The sequence below is a fragment of the Acomys russatus genome, chromosome 3, assembly GCF_903995435.1.
Source record: "Acomys russatus chromosome 3, mAcoRus1.1, whole genome shotgun sequence".
Classification (NCBI taxonomy): domain Eukaryota; kingdom Metazoa; phylum Chordata; class Mammalia; order Rodentia; family Muridae; genus Acomys; species Acomys russatus.
In genome coordinates, this window is record NC_067139.1 from 12,603,964 (window position 1) to 12,626,947 (window position 22,984).

The 22,984-nt window shown below is 35.7% G+C and overlaps 1 protein-coding gene across 1 annotated transcript; it reads right to left on the minus strand.

Moving 5' to 3' along the window:
- Nucleotides 1-9,327: 9,327 nt before the first annotated feature.
- LOC127186951 (prolactin-7A2-like) lies at nucleotides 9,328-19,791 on the minus strand. Its single transcript, XM_051143223.1, has 6 exons — nucleotides 19,761-19,791; nucleotides 18,534-18,712; nucleotides 14,638-14,745; nucleotides 13,043-13,150; nucleotides 11,198-11,377; nucleotides 9,328-9,552 (listed from the first exon to the last, which is right to left on the minus strand). Exons 1-6 carry the CDS (start codon nucleotides 19,789-19,791, stop codon nucleotides 9,328-9,330), a joined length of 831 nt encoding a protein of 276 aa, XP_050999180.1.
- Nucleotides 19,792-22,984: the final 3,193 nt, after the last annotated feature.

Below are 22,984 nucleotides of genomic sequence, written 5' to 3' on the forward strand. Positions count from 1 at the left end.
TAGATTTTTTTTGTTCTACAGATATGTAAAATTTTTATTCACAGCATATATTAAAGGATTTAATTTTTCTACTATGTATTCTAATTGCTTTGTTAAATAATTAGGTGGATATATGGTATTTTACACATGGGGAAACCACACCCATCATAATAGCCACAAATAATAGAAAGTATCTAGGTGCAAGTCCAACCTACCAGGGTAACACCTGTATGACAAGAACTTAAAATCTCGGAAGAAAAAACTGAAGAAGATATCAGAAGATGGAAAGAGCCCCATGCTCATGGATTGGTATGTTTAAAAAGGAAAAATGGCCATCTTACCAAAAGCAATCTACAGATTAAATGCAATTCCTATCAACATACCAACACAATTGTTTATTTGTTTGTTTATTTGGTTTTTTTGAAATAGGATCACTCTGTGTTAGCCTTGGCTGTCCTAGACTCACTTTGTAGACTGAGCTAGCATCAAACTCACAGTGATCTGCCTGCTTCTGCCTCCCAAGTGCTGGGATTAAAGGCATGCACCACCACCACCCGGCTACCAACAAAATTTTTTTACAGACCTGGAAAGAATAATTCTAAGCTTCAAATGGAAAGACAAAATAAAATAACCCATAATAGCTACACCAATACTATAAAATAATAGAATCTCTAGAGGTACCTCTATCTAAGACTTAAAGCTATACTACAGAGTAATAGGAATACAAATTTCATGGGCCTGGCATAAAAAGACAGCTTGATCAATCAACTCAAATTGGGGACCCAGAAATAAACTCACACTCCTATGGACACCTGACTTTTGAGAAAGGAGCCAAAATAATAAAATAGAAAAAAAGATAGTACCTTCAACAAATGGTGCTTGTCTAACTGGATGCTTACATGTAGCAACATGCAAATAGATCTATATTTAGCACCATGCACAAAACTCAAGCCCAAGTGTATCAAAGACCTCAACATAAAACCATATACACTGAATATTTTTGATGAAAACATGGGATTCAGACTTGAACTCACTGGCCCAAGAAATAACTTCCTGAACAGAACACTGACAGCTCACACTCTAAAACCAACAATTAATAAATGGGACCTCGTGAAACTAAAAAGCTTCTATAAAGTGAAGGAAACTGCCAATAGAACAAAAAGTCAGTCTACAAATTGGGAAAAGATCTTCATGAAGCTTACCTGTGACAAAGGGCTAATATCCAAAGTATATAAAGAACTCAAAGCATTAAACACAAACAAACAGAATAGCTCAATTTAAAAAATGGGGTAGTGTTAAACAGAGAATTCTCAGCAGAGGAATTTCAAATGGCAAAGAAGCATTTAAAGAAATGCTCAATATTGTTATATACCAGGGAAATGAAAATCAAAAGAATTCTGAAATTCCATCTAAAATGTCGCAATGGCTAAGATTAAAACCTTAAGTGACAGCACATGCTGGCTAGTATGGAGAGAAAGGGAGACACTTACTTCTTCATTGCTTGTGTGAGAGCAAACTTGAATATCTTCAGAAATCAATCTGGTATTTCTCAGAAAACTGACAATAGCTCTACCTCAAGACCCAGCTATACCACCTCTGAGCGTACACTCAAAAATTGTTCAACCATACAAGAAGGGCATTTGCTCAACTATGTTCATAGCAGCTTTTTTCATAAATTTCAGAATCTGGAAATAACTTAGATATTCCCCCAAGCAAAGAATGGATAAAGAATCTGTCAACTTTTACAAAATGGAATACTACACAGCTATTAAAAATAATAACACCATGAAATTTGCAGGCAAATGGATGCTACAAGAAAGGATCACCCTGAATGAGGTAACCCTGACCCAGGAAGATATACATGATATGTACTCATTTATAAGTGAATTTTTGTCATTTACTACAGAATAAACACTACAAAACACAAACCCAAAGAAGATAAGTAACAAGGTGGACTTCAGGGAGGATGCTTAAATCTCACTGAGAGGAAGAAATAGAAGAGACACAGGTAGTAATTCAAGAGAATAAACAAGGTGGGAGAGGGAGAGCTGAGAAAAATAAAGGTGGAGATGAGAACTGGGGATATCAGGGACAGGAGGACAGAAGGCCTACAGAAAAAAGAGACACTGTGTATGCGGCATCTCTGTGACAAGTTGGAGACCTAAGTCTGGGAAGATGTGAGGGGAACTATAGCTGAGACTCCTAGTAGCAGGGGCAATGGAGCCAGAAGAGAACACCCTCTAACAAGAAGAGACTCCTAGTGGATAGAAGAGAACACCAAACACTCACAAAATCTCTGATCCAATACTTAATCTGTCCTCAAGGCATGCAGGAATAAAGATAGAACAGGCAGAGCAGAGATTGAGGGAATGAATGTCCAACCAATGTCTGGTGTAGCCTATGTACTACCTCATGGAAGAGAGCAAACCCTGACACTATTAACTATACTCATGACTGCATAGGGGAGCCTATCAGAGTTGTCATCTGAGAGACTCCACCCAGCAGCAGTGTGCAATGTGCTGAAACTCATACTCAAATATTGGGGGAAGCATAAGGAGTTTAGTGAAAAAGCAGGGGTGGGAGAAGGATTAAAGGACCTAGAGGTGATTAAAGCTCCACAAGAAAACAAACAGCCAATTCACCCTGGCACAGAGGGGCCAGAGAAATCTGAAGAACAAACCAAGGACCATCCATGGACTGGACCTTAGTCCTATACCTATGTGTAGTTGATGGGCATCTCAGGCATCATGTGGGCTCACTGGTAATGGGAACAGGGACTATCTCTGACATGGAGTCTGTTTCCTGCTGGCTTGGACATCCTTGAGTTGGTGTTCATGGGTGGAGTGGCTGATCTTTTCTGAGAAATAGGCGAAGCAGGAGGGGGAAGGAAAAGTGGGTGTAGCAGAAGAGGGAGGGGCTATGACCAGGATGTAAAGTGAATAAATAAATTTTTTAAATGTATGTCATTTCATCAATTCTTTTGGACCTTTTACATGCTTATAAAAGTCTGTGACATTTTTCCTTTTATGAAAATAGCTACCGCTCCAGTAAAACATACCTGGATTTTTACTTTTTAATGTATTTTAACTGAAATATAACCATATCACTTCCAAAGCTACCTTTTCAAATTATTCTATTGATTGCTTTTGAATTTTATATCATGTCTCTCATCTCCCCAATACTTCCCAGATCCTCTCTCTTCACTACTGTCTTAGTTAGGGTTTCTATTCCTTAATGAGAGAAGCATGACCACAGCAATGCTTAGAAAGAGAAACATTTCATAGTAGATGCCTTACAGTTTCAGAGGTTGAGTCTATTATCATCACTGCAGGAAGCATATGGCATGCAGAACATGCAGACAGGCAAGGTGCTGGAGACTGAGCAGAGAATTCTACACCTGAATCCTCAGGCAGCAAAGCATGGCTTGAGCATCTGAAACCTCAAAGCCCACACCCAAGGACACATTTCCTCACAAAATACAAGACCTACTCTTCCAGGGCCATGCCTCTTAATAGTATTCCTCTCCACGAGTCTACCACCACACCTACCAACATGATTGTGTGTGTTGTTGTTTGTTGTTGTTGTTAAACCCATGAAGACTTATTTGAGCTGCCCAAATATTTTTGTATGACCTGTCACTGGAGGGTATTCAACTTCCAAACATTTGCATCCTTACAGAAAACAGACTCTACATCTCCCATTAGTTAACAGATTCCAAAAGCTTGTTGGTTTTACTTCCTTTCTAACTACACTGTTGATATTTTACACCATCTTTATGGATATTGTTATAAAATTATGATTTGTTACAAGTGCAGCTGCCCTGTTGCATGCAGAAGATACTTGTCTCATAATCTTCTATCTCCTGTTACCCTAACATCTCATTTTCACCTAATTCTCCTATGATCGTTGAGCATTGTGAGGAAGAGGTATAGTAAATATCAATTTATTGCTGAGCATTCTAAAGTGTCTTATTCATTGTACCTTGGCCATCTACTGAAAATAGAAGTTTCTCAGTTGAGGGTGGAGAAATGATCCATGGGTATAGTGGCAAATGAAAGAGAGTTGGAATAATCAGTGTCCATTTAGAAGGATAATATGTTTGCTTTCTTCTTCATGTTAATGAAGTCTCTAGCCATAGATTCTTGGTCCAGTAATGGTAACTATTTTAGATTTCAACTTGTAGACTGAGACTTAAATCCAATGTGAATGTCATTGGTAATCCAATTGATGTACACACCAGTATTGTACCAAAGGATGTCTTTGAAAGCAAGTCATTAATGTAGCATCTATGAACCACAGTTGAATAAGATTGATGATTACTTTCTCCTCTGGTATCATGCATAATACCTTCTTTGACCATGAAAGCTATACTATGGAGAAGAAGCTTCTGGTTCAGAAAATGCCTAATGTAATCATTTTATATGAATCAAGTATATAGTGTCTTTATCAGTAGTTGGTATTAAACTTAAATGATCAAATGTAATAATAGTCTTCATCACTATATTTGTTTTAATATGTATTTATCACTATATACCAGTGTTTGTTATTCAAACATTCACTAAACATTCCAGTCTTATCTCTTCCACTTAAGAGTCTTCTCCATTTGATCATTCAGTTCTATATATTCATTAGTTCTTGAAAATGTAATTGGATTTTGGTGGTTATCACATTGTAAGTAATGAAACTACAAACTGATTTTGATACTGCAGACATTTTCAGAATATAAAATCTGGCCAACAGTTATGTAGTATTCTAAGTGATTTATATTTTTCAATGTAAATGTATTTTTCCTCCTTAGTTAGGCTTTCTCCTGCATATATTTTACGGATGTTGGTGTTGTTATTCTGGCTTTGTGGTGAAAGGTAATTTATTTCTTTTCATTGATCCTACCTCTTAATTCTTTTTTTACATATTTCTTGGTTAACATTAAGAACAAATAGCTCCCGCGTTTCTATATAGACTACAAGAACAAGGTCTGTTCCAAATAACCTGATGATGTGCATGCTGAAGGAAAGGTGACACTCAAGGGCCATGCTTGGTCTTGAAGCCATGGGATACTGAGAAAGCATTCTAGTGCAAAAATTAAGCATAACCAAATATAATTGTTTCTTCCCAATTTGAATTTATATCTCTTCACCAATTTTCTACACAAAAGGTCTTTTACAGTGAAAACCATAATAAGCTCACTTTAGCATGTAAATAATCAAGGATTTTTCTCAGATTATCTTGAAGGTTATACTCTTCCAGAAAGGGTTCTATTGTGAAATTTGCTTATAATTCATCAGTGTATGAATTTTTAATTGAGTAATATAAGGCACAATGGTTATTAATCATTTATCTTACAAAATTTATGCATTATGTAATGAAACTTGAATATAATTGTAAGTTTATAGCATCAAAGGTGCTTAAATTTAAACTATATGTAAATTGTCTGATAAAACATGAAGTGCATATATATATGTGTGTAGGCAATGTTATTTTATAGACTTTGAACCTGAATGTTGTAGAATAGGGATTTCTATTAGCAATATAAAATGTTGTTCACTCACTTTCAGTGACTCGTTGGGCTGTTACAAAGACGCCAGTCCCTTATAATTTGGATACCCCTCATTTTCCTGGAATCTGGGATGAGTCTAATGATGAAGAGAATTATCATTCACTAATTGTTAGTATTTGCTGGTCATTTTTCATTCAAAATGTTGAATGAATATTTGTGTGAAAGTTAGGATTGTAAAACTCAAACAAAGGCATGAATTCTCACTGGTGTAGGTCAGGGTAATTTAAATATTTTAGCCACCAAAGTTCTACAAGAGATATCCTTGAATATATTGTTTTTTAAATTTTTTTATTAATTTATTCTTGTTACATCTCAATGGTTACCTCATCCCTTGTATCCTCCCATTCTTCCCTGCCTCCCATTTCCCCCTTATTCCCCTCCCCTATGACTGTTCCTGAGGGGGACTTCTTCTCCCTGTATATGCTCATAAGGTATCAAGTCTCTTCTTGGTAACCTGCTATCCTTCCTCTGAGTGCCACCAGGTCTCCCCCTCCAGGGTGCTATCTCAAAAAACTGAGAATAGGGCTTCCTCAAGACCCAGCTATTCCATTCCTTGGAATATACCCAGAAGATGCTCCAGCACACAACAAGAAAATTTGCTCAACCATGTTCATAGCAGCCTTATTCTTAATAGCCAGAACATGGAAACAGCCTAAGTGTCCCTCAGTAGAAGAATGGATAAAGAGATTGTGGTACATATACACTATGGGATACTACTGAGCTATTAAAAACAAGGAATTCCTGAAATTTGTGGACAAATGGATTGAACTAGAATATATTTTTTGCATTCATTGTATCATGATGAATGGTTTTATTGTAGTAAAAAATCACACAGAGAAGCTAACAAATGCTAGTTGATGGTATATGTGGTTCTTATCAAAATAAAGCCTTGGAATCATTGGCAAGGAGATAATTTCCTGAACAGAACACAAACAGCCCAGGCTCTAAGGTCAACAATTAAGAAATGGAACCTCATTTAACTGAAAACCTTCTGTAAGGCAAAGGACACTGTCAAGAGAAGAAAGCAAAAGCTTACAGACTGGGGAACAATCTTCACTAACCCTGCATCTGACAAAGGGCTAAGAAACAAAAATATATATAGAACTCAAGAAATTAAGCACCAACAAAACAAATCACCCAATTATGAAATGGAGTTCAGAGCTAAATAAATAATTCTCAATAGGGGAATATCAAATGGCTGAAAAACACTTAATGGAATGCTCAACATCCTTAATTGTCAGAGAAATGTAAATCAAAATTACTCTGAGATTCCATCTTACACCCATCAGAATAGCTAAGATCAAAAATTCAAGTGACAGAACATGCTGGTGAGGATGTGGAGAAAGGGAGACACTCCTTCATTGCTAGTGAGAGTGAAAACTTGTACAACCACTTTGGAAATCAACCTAGGGGTTTCTCAGAAAGCTGGGAATAGGGCTACTTCAAGAAACAAATATTCCATTCACTGACATATACTTGAAAGATTCTCCTCCACACAACAAGGACATTTGCTTAACTATGATCATAGCAGTTCTATTCGAAATAGCCAGAATCCGGAAACAACCTAGATGTCCCTCAATTGAAGAATGGATAGAGAAACTGTGATACATTTACACTATGGAATACTGCACAGCTATTAAAAACAAGGATGTCTTGAATTTTGCAGGCAAATGGATGGAACTAGAAATGATCATCCCGAGTGAGACAACCCAGACCCAGAAAACCATACACTCATAAGTGCATATTAACCAAACATGTATGTCCTCTGAAAGTCTTCACTTAGTGGGGGAATCAGACCAGATTCTGAGACTCACTATTGGATTCCAGGGCAGAGGGGTATGGAAGAATGGGAAGATAGAAAGATGCACAGGGTCCAGGAGCCCCACAAGAGGACCATCAACACTGCCAGATGTAGATGTACCAAACAAGGACAATGCATGCAGTAAACCTAGACCCCTGTTCAGATCTAGCCAACGGATGGCTCATTCTCCATGGTTGTCGGGAGAGCAAGGACTCCCTCTGACATGAACTCTGGTGCCCCATATTTGACCACTTCTCCTTGGTAGGGAGGTCTGGTTGTACTCAGAGGAAGGGGAAGCAGGCTATCCAGATGAGTCCTGATAGGCTGTGATCATATGGTGGGGGAGGATGTCACTTTCTGTTACAGGTCTATGGGAGGGAAATAGGGTGGAAGAGGGAGGGAGGGGAAAACAGAAAGATACAAGTGAAGGGATAACTATCAGGATGTAATCTGAAAATTTATTTTTTTAAAAATGAATAAACTGTATTAGAACGGCAATTAAGAAAGTAGGAATTAGGAATGTACCAAACAGTATAAAACAGGAATATGGCAGCAATTAAAATATGACTTTCAAAAATATGTACAAAAAAAAATCACAGTGTAGGAGTCCCTGTTAGTTCTCTCAGGAAGCAACTGGTCCTTAGTATGTCACTCATTTATATTTTCCTAATTATGAAATGAGGGCTCTGACGTTTTCTACTTTTCTACCAAATCTATTTTCTACAGGATACATGGAACAAAAATCTCAGTCTTTGTGAGGACTGCACTTGACTAATATAAATGTTTACTTGGTATTTGGATATATGAAGTATGAATCATTCAATAACGTATCCAAGAGAAGGCTGGTATTGCCAAGAAATATTTAGTACCAAATCACTATTATTATTATTATTATTATTATTATTATTATTATTATTATTATTATTATTATTATGAAGTTCATGTACAAACAAGTACGTGTGATTGAGTTAATGACCTTTTCATATCAAAATGATAGCTTTGCTCTGGTGTTCCTCAGTCTCTGCCTGAATAAATTTTCTACCCTACTTTTACAAAATAGCATCTAAGCTTTGGGATTGCTGTAATATAGATATCTCATTGGTGAGTAAGCATCCCATTAATTAATTTTCTGGACTTTTACTATTTGAGAGAGTCTACACTTGTCACCATCCACTGCACACAGAAAATTCTCTAGTAATGCCTGAGAGTTGCAGCTAATCTATAAGTATTTGAGAAATTTCAGATTGGGCAGTTTTTTTGATAAGGGGTAAGAACCACACTTAACTGTGAATATATGGAGAAGTTTTAGAATGCACATAGGAATTTCTATGGTCTATTAAAATGGTGAATTTGGGTTAGTGAAAGAAGCTTAGGGAGACTAGTACCAGGCAAGGCCAGAACACAGTGTGGCCAGCAGTACCTGGAGTGAAGAGAATGGCATGGAGTGACGGGAAAAGGTCTGATGGACAGAAGGGTCTTAGAGTACACCCATGGTATGAATCCTGTCTCAACCTGAAGACTTGGAAGGCATTAATAGGGATCCAAAGACTTGATTGGACTGCTGAGTGTTTTAAAATGGCATTCTCTTGAGGATTGTGGTGAGTGCAGTTGACTTAGGGAATAAGAGAAAACGAACAACAAAGCTAAACCAGACCTCAGGGTGTGCTGACCTGTCAAGACCTGGTGGCAGGCTATGGCACAGAGTAACAGGATAGGACCTGACAAACTGAATAATTTTCTTGTACTTATTAACATGGAAATACTTTTACCTGTGACTTTATTCTCTGAATCTAGTCATTTATACCAGCAGCAATATAGTAAGTTATAAATTATCCCATTTGTCAAACTTCTTAAAGATATTAATACATTAAATACTAAATGAAAAAAGTTACCGGCAATCTTTTAACTTTGTTATATATATGTTTATTTTTCTTTTAAAAGATACCAATTTTCTCATGCATACATTTATAATGTATAAAATAAAGAGCATTTAAAATGACACAGCACCCTGGATCATCTCCCTTAAGCAGACGTCACTATCAACAAGCACCACACAGCTCAAGAGCTTGAGATAAAGGTCAACTGTATGCATATCAACATGTAAGCAATAGAATAATTTCCAAAGAGCAACAACTTGAGATAATTCATTAGATGATTGAAAGTCTTGAAGACCAGACCAGTAGATGTATTCCACTTTTTCTGGTATTCCCAAACTCTAAGGAAAAAAGCACAACCAGTCAGTTATTCTTTATAGTTTGTATTTTATTTTCCTTTCCTTTCTACATGTTAAGTTATGTTTAGAGAAATAATAAAAAAATACAAAACTACTTTCAGGTAGAAACTGTCTTAAGAAAACTGCCTGCCTTATATACTGGTCCCATTGCTCTAATTTTTTTTTGGGGGGGGAGGAGTAGTCATCCACACTTTTATTAGATCTAAGAACAACCTTATGAAAGAACCTATACCCAACATATTTAATGAGGCTAGGACTCAAGACTAGATAGGTCACAGGTCTAGGGGAAAACCTACTACAATACTTCTGCTAAATGAACATAGCAACGCAATATTGTGGTGTCCATAGTCAAGAGTATCTCTCAAGTTCATCAGAGATTCTTCTGACAGTAGATTAACAAAGAAATCCACAGTTCAACAGTGTGCACATAGTAAGAGACACTGGACCACTCAGATCTAACTAAGATGCCTCTATCAGATTTCTGTTCTCAAGGCTCTAGCATCTGTATGGAAGTGGAAGTAAAAAAAAAAAATTGTAAGAGGCAGAGGTGGGAGATGACCTCAAAGAAATGGCATCTTCAGAATATAATAAAACTGACACGTACATAAACTGAAAGACACATTGATAGCATGCACAAAATCTGCACGGGTTCAAGCAAAATGAATCCCAGCAGAGAAGGGGAAGTGAACACAAAGTCCTATTCCTAACTGAGAATCTATTTGCAAATGATACCAGATGAAAAGGATAAAAGTCAGTTTTCTCCAAAAGAGTACCAGTGAGTATAGCAACTGTACTGTAGGTCAGGCCTCAGGTCCAGGACTAATTAGCCAACGCAAACCATACTCCATGAGTTTTTCTTTCTTTCTTTCTTTTTTTAATTTGGAGATGGATATTTTATTTTCTTTGGATAGTTTTGTCTTATTGGTGCTCTTTTAATTACTTTGCTTGTCTGTTTTGATTTTAATGTCTTTCTTTATGCTATATGTCTTGTTTCATGAGGGGGAGAGGCAGAATGAGTCAAAATTGAATAGATAACGTGGTAGGGAGAATCTGGTGAAGATAAATAAGGAAAAGAATATGATCAAAACATATTGAATAAAAGGTGTATTAAATATAAATTAAGAAAAGAGGGCCTGCTGTCACAAAAAATAAATCAATGAGACAATTCAATCACAGGCTTGTATTTTCACAAGTCTAGCATGAGGTTCTATTAATCTGTCATCCATCTACAAGTAAAAGCAAGAGACCCCTGTACTTATTTTCTCATATTTATTTGACTTCACATGAATTTGTATATTTATGAATCTGAAGATGGAGGACCAAGATTTGATACTTGAGCATAGACACGTAGTTGGCCTTGGTAATGAATACTGATTGTCAAGGAATCATAGTGATATGAGTCTCTAAGGACTTAGTCTGGAGTATTTCACTCTGCCCAGAGCAGGAAAAACTATTCAAATTATTGTGGAAAAAGTTATCCTTTCAGGTTATGCATTAGTTCTGAGAATGTCTACGAATGTAGCTGCCAGTTTTCTGTCTTGCTAAGTGAATGTTTCATAATAAGTAGCTACAGCAGAGGTCAAATCATTCATGAATTAGCAATGTGGAAGGTAAGAACACTACTCACCAAGCTGAGTATACTTGTGGTGACTTCAAGAAGCTTTATATTTTCTGTTTCAATGTCTTCTACTAATGATATGACATCATCATACGTTCCCGGCATACTTCTAAGAATTTTCAGGAGGTTTGTAAGAGTGTCATGCCAAGCCCACATTCTACTGAGTAGCACTTTTGGAAAGTCTTCAAGCTAAGCAGCCATGTTTCAGCAATTACATTATGATGAGGGAAATAAGGAAGGATTAGTTAGTGTGATTTTCTATGAGACAGGCTTAATTAAATATGCATTTATTACTTTTATGGGCAGGTAAAATTGTTTGTGGAAATAAAATAATATGAACAAAAGAATATAAACACTCAGTAATTTGCCATTATGATATAACTTATGTAGATAACTTATATTTCTAATAACCTATTTTATTTTATTGATCATGTTTTGGTTTTCCATATAAAATTGTATCATCTGATTTCCTGGGAATCTCTTTCTCTTTCATTATTTTACTTGTCCAAGAGACCCCAAGAACTTTCTGGAGCTTAGTATGTGTTCTGAACCAGGAAACTTAGATGTTCCCAATGTAAACGCAAGACATTTAACTTAGATTTATCAAACAAATATACTATATTTTTCACATTTATACTTATTTTAGGTTATTTTAATATACTAATAAATTTATATCATGAAGACTTCATGTTACTAATTGTGCTTTCCTCTGTCTACAGCATTTTTTCTCCTTGCCTCTAGCTGAACAGCACATCTGTTTGAATATATGAGTGAAGAACAGAAGAACATGGAAAGACAACATCTTTAATAGCAGCATAAATAGAAATAAAATTGGAATTTTGATTTTCCATTGTGTTCCAGGATCTTACAGGAAACTCATTTCTGACTTGAAATGTTTTATATACTGATATTTTTTTTTAGCTATTATAGAGACAATGAAAAGAGTAGAGAGGATTCCAGAGGACAGTGTGATAGAAATAGGAAAAACGTATGACAGAAAGGACCAGATTCAACTGTGTTGACAATATAATGTCATGGAATCATTGCTGCATAGAATAAGATTGTGAGAATTTGAGGTGGATGGAGCCTAACACCCATTATGATAGAGGGAATGAAGGCCCAAATTACATAAAAGCTTCCAATGCCACAGTCCCCTTACCTCAGTTAGCTTTTCTGAATGATAATTGCAGCAATGGCAACAAAGCCCTTTGTGAAGTGTCCTGCCATGAAGTGCATATCTAGAAACATTGTATTTCTCCATCTTGTGTTATTATTTTCACAAGATGCTTAAATCAATTCCTTTGTGAGTAAGTTATGGAAAGAAATCATAAGGAAATATCATAGCAGTTATGAATTAGAGCTTTTATGATATGTAGACGTTCTCATTACAACTGAGGGCATTGCTCATTATGAGAAGCATTAGATAGTGTTTATAACACTCTTTTCTCCAAGGTCTTTTAGGTAAGACACAGAAGAAAGCACAGAAGTCGTGGAGAAATAAATAGGAAAGTGAGAAGCAGAAGTAAAATCAAAGAATCTTGAAAATCAAGAAGACTGAGCATGGAGGTCAATTATATGAGATTTGCCAGTAAGGAACCATTCCCTGGTAACATACAAGTGACACAATTGTGTTTGCCTTTATTAAATAAAGTCTAGCAAAAAGATATCATAAAACTAAAACCCTCTTAAGGACAATTTAAGGACTTGACATTTGTTTATTTAATATGATTTTTCTCTGTCACTCCATTAGGAAAAATCTTATGATTTCCACATCTGTTCTAGTACTTACAAAATCCCACAAGATGACAAACTCTAATGCTTCATCTCTATAGATAAAAAATCAACTAGACTTACAGGAATATTTTGTGCTTCATTGATGTTTTCTGGAGTTTTGATAGCATAATTGTGGCAGCTGGTGAGCTTTTTATGCAGGAACTGCCGATCCAAAGGAAACTCAAGCATCTACATATATCAAATTTAATATTGAATTAAATAAAGTTTGCCAAATAACTCAATGAATCCACAATACAAATATTAGTGTACTCAGTTGATGTGTGATTTTTACAAAAGAAATTTACATAAAATCTAAGATTAAGAACTTAATGATGTGAACACATTTTAGCTTCTTTTTTATTATTTTTCTTTATATATATATATTTATATTATTACACATATATACAATAAACTGCTTACATCAAGAAGAACCATAAAACAATCAGGAATTATATAAATGTTATATTTGTTTGACTATTTGTATTTGGCAACCTTCATGAAAACATCTTTCCTATCTTCATATGTATAACATTATGAATGTAAATCAATATCTATTGTATCTTTATCAATTTAAAACATCTATCTAGACCTAAAAACATCTTAATCCCTAAACAACTAAGCTTAGCTGTGAAAATAAACTATCTGGTTGTCAACCCTATCAGAGACTTGAGAAGGAATAAAATTAATTATCTGAGTACAGTACAGGTGAGCTGCTTCCAAAATGAAAAAACAACAGAGACAATTTGCCACTTGAATTGTCACCCAAAACTCTCTATAACGTTGGAGCATTATTTTTAGCCGTCTCGCCCAGTATATCTGACAGACATATTTGTGAGGCAGAAACTGTTGTGGACTTGCTTATACTGTCTTGGCAGAGTTTGGCTGTTGACTCTGCCTGCATACAAGCTTGCCCAATTTTAGGCAGAATTCTGTCTGTGGCAGAAATGAGGACATTTTCCTAGTGGTTTGTTTGCCTCATTTGAAGCTATCTCCATGGGGAGGTTCTTTGATGCCCATCATCTTCTTTGAGATAGGCTGGGTGGTGCCAGGAGTTAACCTGTCTTGTTGTCAAAGAATCTTTAAAATAATAAAAACGTCTTTAAATGTCACATTCTGTAGGTCTCTGGGGTTTTTGAAGACATTATCTAACCATATCCCTTTATCTATATATAAAACCATATCTATCTGTTAAACCTAGGATACGTATTCTTGTGATTAAAAATAAACTAGAAATTGACTTGGCATGATTTGATCAAATAACAATTAACTTGTACTGATTATTGAATCTATTCCTCAACTTAAGGCCTTAGTAGTTACTCACAAATAAGGATATTTTTAATTCATTGGTATAGAGTTTTGTATGTTGATGGAATTAAGTATAATTTTGATACATTAATATAGAATTCAAGTTTATGATCATTTTTCACACACATTATACATTTCTACTCTAATAAGCAGTATTGTACCCATACAACTCAATTATAATACAAGGTTTATATTTGTTTATTTTTATCAAGGCTCTATCTAACATGAAATTTCTTTGTTCATTCTCATTCCATTTTCCTGTAGGTAAGATTTCTACATTGTTTATCATACTTACGAACACCCGTAGCATAACAAAGAAAAGTTAGTCTACTGCTTCAGCTAGTAAGGTGAAAAATCAACTAAGGACTCACAGTCATTTTTTGGACTTCATCCAGGTTTTCTGGAGTTTTGACAGTATAATTTTTGCCACGGGTGATAGTCTTGATCAGAGTCTCCTGAAGCTCAATAAAGTCTAGCACCTGCGTATATCAAGATTAATACCCAGTTAACTTCATTATGGAATTATAAGTCAATAAAATTACAACCAGAATATTAATGCACTCAATACGCATGTGCTTTGTAAAAATGAAACATGCATGAAACTTAAAAGGTAAGAACAATGTAAACATTTTCATGCTTATCTTCTTAATTGCATCTGTAATCTCATTTTGTTTGTTACATAAATGTCCACACTTAATCCTTTTCCCTATTTACTCTTGCCTTATTTTTTTTTTTATTTTCCCTAAATCTTTCTGTATCAAAGAGAAGTCTTTAAAATAAGAAAACTACACAATACAAAGTGTCTGAGAGATCGTCATTCTCTAGAATCTGAGCCATGTGTTATGACATTTTGTATCTATATGCATTAGTTTCCTGATTCCTGTTTGTCTTAATTGATGTGTGTCTTTTAAGTTAGAAATTTAAAGTTGTTTGTTTTCTTCTTGCTATGAGGAAACACATATGCCTATAGTATTCAGTGTTAATAAATTCTGACTGAAATTGTGTCAAGTTTGACAAAAGTAGATATAGCAAACTTATCATTTAGGAAGTTGTAAGCAGTGGAATTAAAAAGCAACAAAGTATTAATTCATGTTTAGGTATTGATCAATATATGTTTTAAATATTGTACATTTAATATTAAAAACTTATTATTTAACACTGATAATCAGCTAGCATACAGGAACTTCATGGTTTACCAGGAATTCTAACGTGCCTATCTCAAATGCAGACACACATTCTCTTGATTCCTATTCTTGTATTGAAGCCTTTTATTTTTCTCCTTCATGTCGAATGACCTTGAACAGATGACATGCAGTCATCAGAAGGAGGGAGCCTATTTTCACTAATCAACCAGCCTCCTAGTGATTGAATTATAGCACTAGAGAGCTCTAAAAGAGATCCTAGCATTGGGGCTCCTAAAAAATAAATTAGCATTTTCTTCCCTTTTGACATGGTTTCCGTTTGGATTCTTTCTACTGCCTACACACAACTGACTACAATAGAATTTAACATTCTTGGGTATCTGAAGTGCACCAAATGGAAAACACCAATATTTTGTTGCTCCTTAAAAGCCAGATTCAGATATCAGTGTTCTTTCTTAACCACAGCAGTTTTACTTATAATATCCAATTTCTTATTTTTAAAAAAGTAAATAAATTTATATAAAATCAAGCAAACCATTTTTTTTGCAAGCTTCACTATTCTCATTTTGCTTTTTACTTTCAGAGGCTCTCTTGTATAATAAATACACAAATGAAGTATCACAATACACCCATGACATTGTATTATTTGACAATTGGTCTTTGATGCTTTCTCTTGATAAGTTCAAGTGATACCACTAAAAAAAAAAAAAGCTTTTGAGAAGAAAAAAATAGAAATAAGTATGGTACTTACAAATTTTTTATATGACTCTGAAGTTGAATGTAGCTGAATCAGGATGAGGATAGTGACAAAAAAATGGTAAGTAAAGAGACAACATAAATGCATATTTATTGCAAAAAGAGACATTCTCTGGCTACCCATGTCAGTAATAAAACCATGTCTATGGTCTCCTTCTTGACAATAACTGCCCTTGAAGAGATAACATACAGATCTCAGAAGCACAGATCCTTTTTTCTTCTCTAAACCAGGCTTCCAAGTGAATAAATCTGTGCACCAGAAACCTTTAAATATGATTCTTAGCATTTAGGAGTTTATGAGAAGACAGTATATTATTCTTGCTGTTTGCATTTCCCCTGCTTGAATTATATCAGTTTAGGTTCATTGTTTCATTCTCTGTGACTCACTGCTGTGTCCTTCTTTTCTATTGGATGTCTCCAGTGTGCTAAGTCAAAATATCAAGAGAGACTGGCTGCATAGAAGCAAAATCGTGGAACCAGAATTCTGCTTGAGACACACTGTTAAAATATTATGTTTCATATGCAAAGATTTTTTTAAAAGTAAACACCTAACTTTTTTTTAAAGAGAAAGACCCCAAAATAATTCTATTTCTTGAAAATCAGAAATCTTATGATGCCACCCCATTCTTATTCTGTTTTTTTGCTAGGTAGAACTATCTTTTACCCATGAAGATGTTTTACTTGAATCTTCTATTTGATTCTTTCCCATGCTAAGTTCAAGCAAAGTCATTGATATGGGAGCTATTTAAGGAAGAGGATGGAAGTAAATGAAGCACTTACAAGTCTACAGTTCAGGTTTTCAAAAACGTTCTTGGCGGTCTGAGACAGAATAAGGAGAAAATAACAAAACAACTAGTGAGTTAAAAAAGAACATTAATGCATATTCATTTATTCCAAAAAGAAAAACATTATCTAGGAGCCCGTTTACTGCACAGAAGCCACGTATACTGTTTCATCCTTGATATTGCTAGATACTGACATTGAACAGAAAACATACAGCTTTCAGACACAGAGAACCCATCTCTCTTCTACGCCATAATTAAATAATCTCATAAATTGTGCCTCTTTAAACAAGGACCCTCAGCTTGTAAGCATTTGAAAGGCTAATATTTGGGAGTTTTGTTTGTTTGTTTGTGGGATTTGGGGGAGGGGATTTTTCTCTTGCCATACCATCATAATTAAGTTACATTTATTCCATGTGACTTGATGCAGTACATTTCTCCTCCTCTATTGATGTGTTCCTGTGTGTTAAGATACTGACAAAAATGCAAACAAGGTAAGGAAGACAGAGCTCTCCCCGACTGTGGTTACTGGATTTTTATGCCAAAAATGACATTTTAAGAAAAATTAAAGATAAGTAGGAGAAAATTTCAAGGCTCATTGAATTCCCCAAAAATCTCCGATATTTTATGAAACTTACAGCACTCTCCTAACTTTGCTTTTCAGTAACTGATGCTTTAGTTTGTTATTTATGAAAATGCTGTTTTATTTCCTCAGAGGAGGGCATGAGATGAGAGCCGTACTTAAGCTTTACTAGCACATGGCTTAGGTTGAGTCCATGGTGTTTCTGTCTAAATATCCCTAGGCCTTGGCCTGGGAGCTTCTAGCCTCCGTACAATCTAAACTTCTATAACACGAACCTTGAAGGCTTCAGCTTCCAGCCTCTGTCTGCCAGCTGAGGCCTGGTATGATTTCTGCCTCTGAGACTTACTGCTGAATAAACTCACTCTTTCCAGTTCTTTATGAACTCTTGGTGGCTGGTTCAACTCAGCAGTCCTGTCTCAAAGCTCCTCTCCAAGCTGACTTATTCAAATTGGATTCTGTCTGCTTCTCACTGAATTGATCTGCTTGCAAAGAACTCTATGAACTCACTGGCATCATGAACTCAACTGAACTGCACTGAACTGTACTGTACTCCCGAACTCCAGCATACTGTCTCTCTCTCTCTTTCTTGCCCGCCCCCCCCCCCCGCACTCCATTGATACTGCTGCTGCTGCTCTTAAGGAACTTTTCTTTCCTATCTGTTCTCCTGAGAGCTGGGCATATCCTATCTCTGACTCATTATGTCCATTCTTTCTCTGATTCATCACTTTGTCTGTCCCTTAATTAGCTGTCATTGTTTGGGATTAAAGGTGTGTACTAAGTTCCAACCAGAGGGATTTTTCTAAGGATGTGTTTATATTTCACCAATATCACATAGACCGAGGCCCTTAACAGAGCAGATATGCTGTTGTTGGATTAACATTCCTCTATAACTAGAAAAGGGCATTAGTAGCACTTTGGTTCATGATAACTGTAGTGTGGTATAGAACAGTCTTTAACAGGGAGGTTGCTTTATTAAATAAGCCAGAGCTAAGTGAAGTACTTACATTTATCCTGTGCAAGTCCAAGTTGTAGTTACTGATATACTGGGACAGTCTCAAGGCATGATTTAACATTTCCTTGAGGAATAGTGTATCATTATGATCGTTCCTCATACTAATTAAAGGCACAGAGGCCACATTCTTCCATAGAAGGTGACTGGACACCAGCAGCAGCAGAAGTGCCCCTGCTAACAGAAACAAGGGCCATCCAAGTCCATTCCTCCAAAGCACACACACACGCACACACACATATCATTTAATATAATATTATTTGTATGTGTTTTTTTGACTGACCATTAGATGTTGACTAGAAATTGGTGTATTACTCCTTGAGGAAGACCATTTCTTATTGTACAACTAAATATTCAAAAATCATGTTGCTTTCACATATTTATTTTATAAAACAATGCATATGTTTACATTAAGTACATGTACACTCCTTCCATTTATCATGTGAAAGATATTTGCAGTTTAAACTGAGTTTGAGGAGCTAATGGTACTATTTTTAAATTTTATCTCAAATCCAATTTGTGTTAGTTATCAATGCATTTAATTAAAAGTTTCGTCAAAGAGAGAAGGTAAATATTGCATAGTATCCCTTTTGAAACATATGTTGAGTGAATGACAATCCTAAAGCTGTATATATAGATACTCATCTTCTGCCCTTGTATACTAAGTCCCCACATTAGCAAATATGATTAAGTTCATTCAAGTCAAACATGTCATAGCAGGAATCTAGGAACTAGAGAATGTTCCATTCTTCCTTCGACCACTGTTACAAATTCAATAAAAAATCTGTTTTTATCTCATTTTGGTGAAAAGTCTCAATTTTGTAATTTGACTTCTTGAAATTAATCATTCCATGCCCAGGTCATCTGAGGTTGTGTAAGCAAAATACTATATTACCATTAGATATCGTTAATTTCCTTTTCCTAGCAATGTCAATTAAGAAACTACAGTGTCTCTAGACATTCCTATATGTCTCCTGGAATTAAGAATCCTTTTAAGAATCTCAGATCCAAGAATGTGCGATGTATTTGTTTTCTAGAAGGATGATTAGAATTTATTTTTCAGCTTTAATTGTTTTTACTTGTCCTGCTTAGACATGACCAAGAGTCTGTTCACACCAAATAAAGCAAAAAAAACAACTCCAAAAATGTCAATTGTCTAAAGAATATAGAACATCAATGAACTGTCTTAGCTTACTAAGAACATAAGGAAGGAGATACTTACAGGAGTATGGTCGAGAGGCTGGCAGTGGCATCTTTGAGGAGTCCTGGCAGAGCTTGTCTGCTTCACACAACCCCACCTCCAGTAAATATTTCACGTCCTATATAGGCCATCGAACTATCCCCAAGGCCACGTACAGCTAGGAGGCAAAAAGAAAGACCATCATTCAGAAAGGTGAGGATCATATGACTCTTCAACTTCAGACTGTGCTAATAGTCTCATGACTGTGATGAATCCTTAAGCTTATTTTAATAATATAACTAGAGTCCAAATTATGCTGCAAATAACCATAGCTATCCCTGCTCAATAAAAGCTGGTATGAATTTCATGTCCTAACAAATTATCTGTGCCAAACATATAAGTTTCATCAGATACCTACATCTTTCTGTCATTGAATCTTGGATAGGGTGACATATTTATTTGAACTTTTCTGAAGATTTGAACACAAGGCCACAGGAACACTCCCAAATTCTGAACAGTTTATCATGTATGGTTTTTCCAGGTTACAGGCAACATAGAAAAGTTTGTTGTTTCTACATGTTTGTTTGATATCATAGGCACAGTAGATCAGTAATGTAATGTGCAAATCTTGATATGTAGAGGCTTCTTTTTTAGTTTTTCTGTATGCAAAGTACATTAACATAACAAAATATCATACAATGACTTTGTGTTGTAGCTTAGAATATTCAGTCATAGATTTTCAGCCAGGCTTAAATATATAAACATAGGTTCTTTCTATGAAACTGTGCTTAAATCTAATCAGAATGCATTTGATTGCACTTATGACAGTTGTACTACAATTGGTTGAGTACGAGCATCTGGATTGTATCCTCAATTACATTTAATTTTTCTAAGCACTTCCCTTTATAATACATCACAGTAGGAGCCAGCATAGTGTTATCTGAAAATAAAGTGAGAATGTGGAATCTTCATTTCAGTCACAGTTAGAAATTTCTTTATTGTGCAACCATAACATGTGTTATACCATTCCATAGTCTGTCAAATTTAGTATTGTTTGCATCTAAAACATTATCAATAGTATACATTGCATGGTTAAACATTTTCTCAGGAATAATCAGTAGGAGCTGGTCAGAAAAAGGCTTGTTCAAGTAAATGTTTGACTTCTGGTGTACAAAAGTTGGAGCTTTGGTTAAGAACAGGCCAGTGAAAATCACAAACTTCATTAGGAGCACCAAAGAGAAGTAGATATAATTATGTTTTTGTTTTGACCCCAAGTGTGGGATGTGAAACAGACTTGTGAGAGAAGAGGTGGTGTTTGTTCACTAGAATAGCAACCATGTCTTGTGGAGGCATGGTCTATGGCAACTGATAAACATCCTATTTTGGACTCTGAGAGGATATACATGCATATACATATATATGCCCAAAACAAGAGGCTGGGCTTCCTTTTGATCTTGGCATCGTTTCCTATTGTTTGATTGTTCATCACTCCCCTTTGGGACTCACCTAGAGATAATCATTCCAGCAAATGCTTTAAGATTCTGGCTGCTGCTCTGGGTTTCAGCAGCTGTATTTGCAGTCACCTTTGCTGAATTGCTGGTTTGTTGTTTAATGGGTCTGCTGGAATACTGCCAATTACATCAGTGAAATTGCTCCAAGTAACTGAGTTTTAAAAAGTCTTCTTTTTCTGTTCCCATTAATTCCTTTTCTCCCCTGTCTAGGACAGATGGGTTGAAATGGAAGTATAAGGATTAAAGAACCTCAAATAAAGTAGGTTTGAAAAAGTTCAAAGCTTACAGGTGGTGCCCAACATGCCTTGGGCATAATGGGTAACTTCTAATGCTATAGAGGAAATTACAAAATTTGAAGGTATAAAGATACTGTTTCAGGGTATCAGCAAAATGGCTGCTTCGGTTGCATGGTTCTTTCCTGCTTCGTACCCAGAGGGAATGTTCTTTTTTTGCTTTATCTTCTTTCTATATTCCTTTTTTTTTTAAGATTGGAAGAAAGATTGATGAGATATGAAAACTAAATTCTGTAGTTCTGGAAAAGATTTCAAAGTTGGTACAACAAGGCAGTTTACAGGTAAATATGGAAGCATATCAGAAACAAATAGCACCATTGATAAAACTGAGAAAAAAGTGATTAGATTTGGTGATAACTAAAAATAGGAGCTCTCTTCTCTTGCCAAAAGGGTTCCAGAAGAATGGAATGGCAGACAGGGGACATGGGCTTTGGAGGCATGTGCTCAAATAAAGGAATCGTTGAGGGCTACACAGACACCATCAGCTTTTCCAGTCTCTGTGCAATATATCCTGCTAATGACGGTGATGAGGTGTATGATGAGATGGCATGAGGTCCATGAGATGTGTTAGATTTAAAGGATTTTAAAGAGTCTATTGTATGATGTGGGTGCATTTAACTTTCATTAAACTAATATTAAGTAGCTGGGCTACAAAGCATAGATTTACTCCCCAAGATTGGAACAAATTATTGTCAGCTTTGTTAGAAGCTGCTCAACAGTTACAGTGGTTATCATGGTAGAGAAATACAGAGACAAAAATAGAACAACAACAAAAAAAAAAAAAAAAAAAAAAAAAAAAAACCAAGGAGGATAAATGTTGTTAAAGATCAATTGTGTGGTGATGGGTGTTATGTGACTTAAAAGTACAAACCCAATCTGAATGTGTAGTAATTGAACAATGTTGTGTTGCACCCTTAAGAGCTTGGGATATGGTTCAGGAACCCAGTAAAACAACCATTTAATTTACTATGGTATTTCAAGGCCCTAGAGAAGCTTTCACAGAATTCTTACAGAGATTGGGTTCATCTCTAGATAGAGCCGTACGAGATCCTGAGACCAGTCAAACCTTGTCGCTGATCATTGTGTGTGAGAATGCAAATACTGAATGTAAGAGAGCAATTCGATCATCAAAAGCATGAGGATCCCAGGTAGATGAATGGGTGAGAGAGACAGCTAATCTTGGCTCTCAGGAGCATCAAACCAACATCATGGGACAAGTGGTAGTAAGAGGTCTACAATATCAACACACCCAGTGATTGGCCATCTACAAAGAAATTGTAAAGTTAAAAGTTCCAAATATCAAAATGACAGGTGCACTAACTCAGGAGAAAATGATGGTGTAGAAGAGAACAAGGAGATTCTAGTTGATGGTCATGACTTCCATGGTATTGTAGCCACTTGTGGAAAAAGAAAACTTTGGTCTAGGGATTTCCAATCCAAGAGAAACATAGAAGGTAACCCC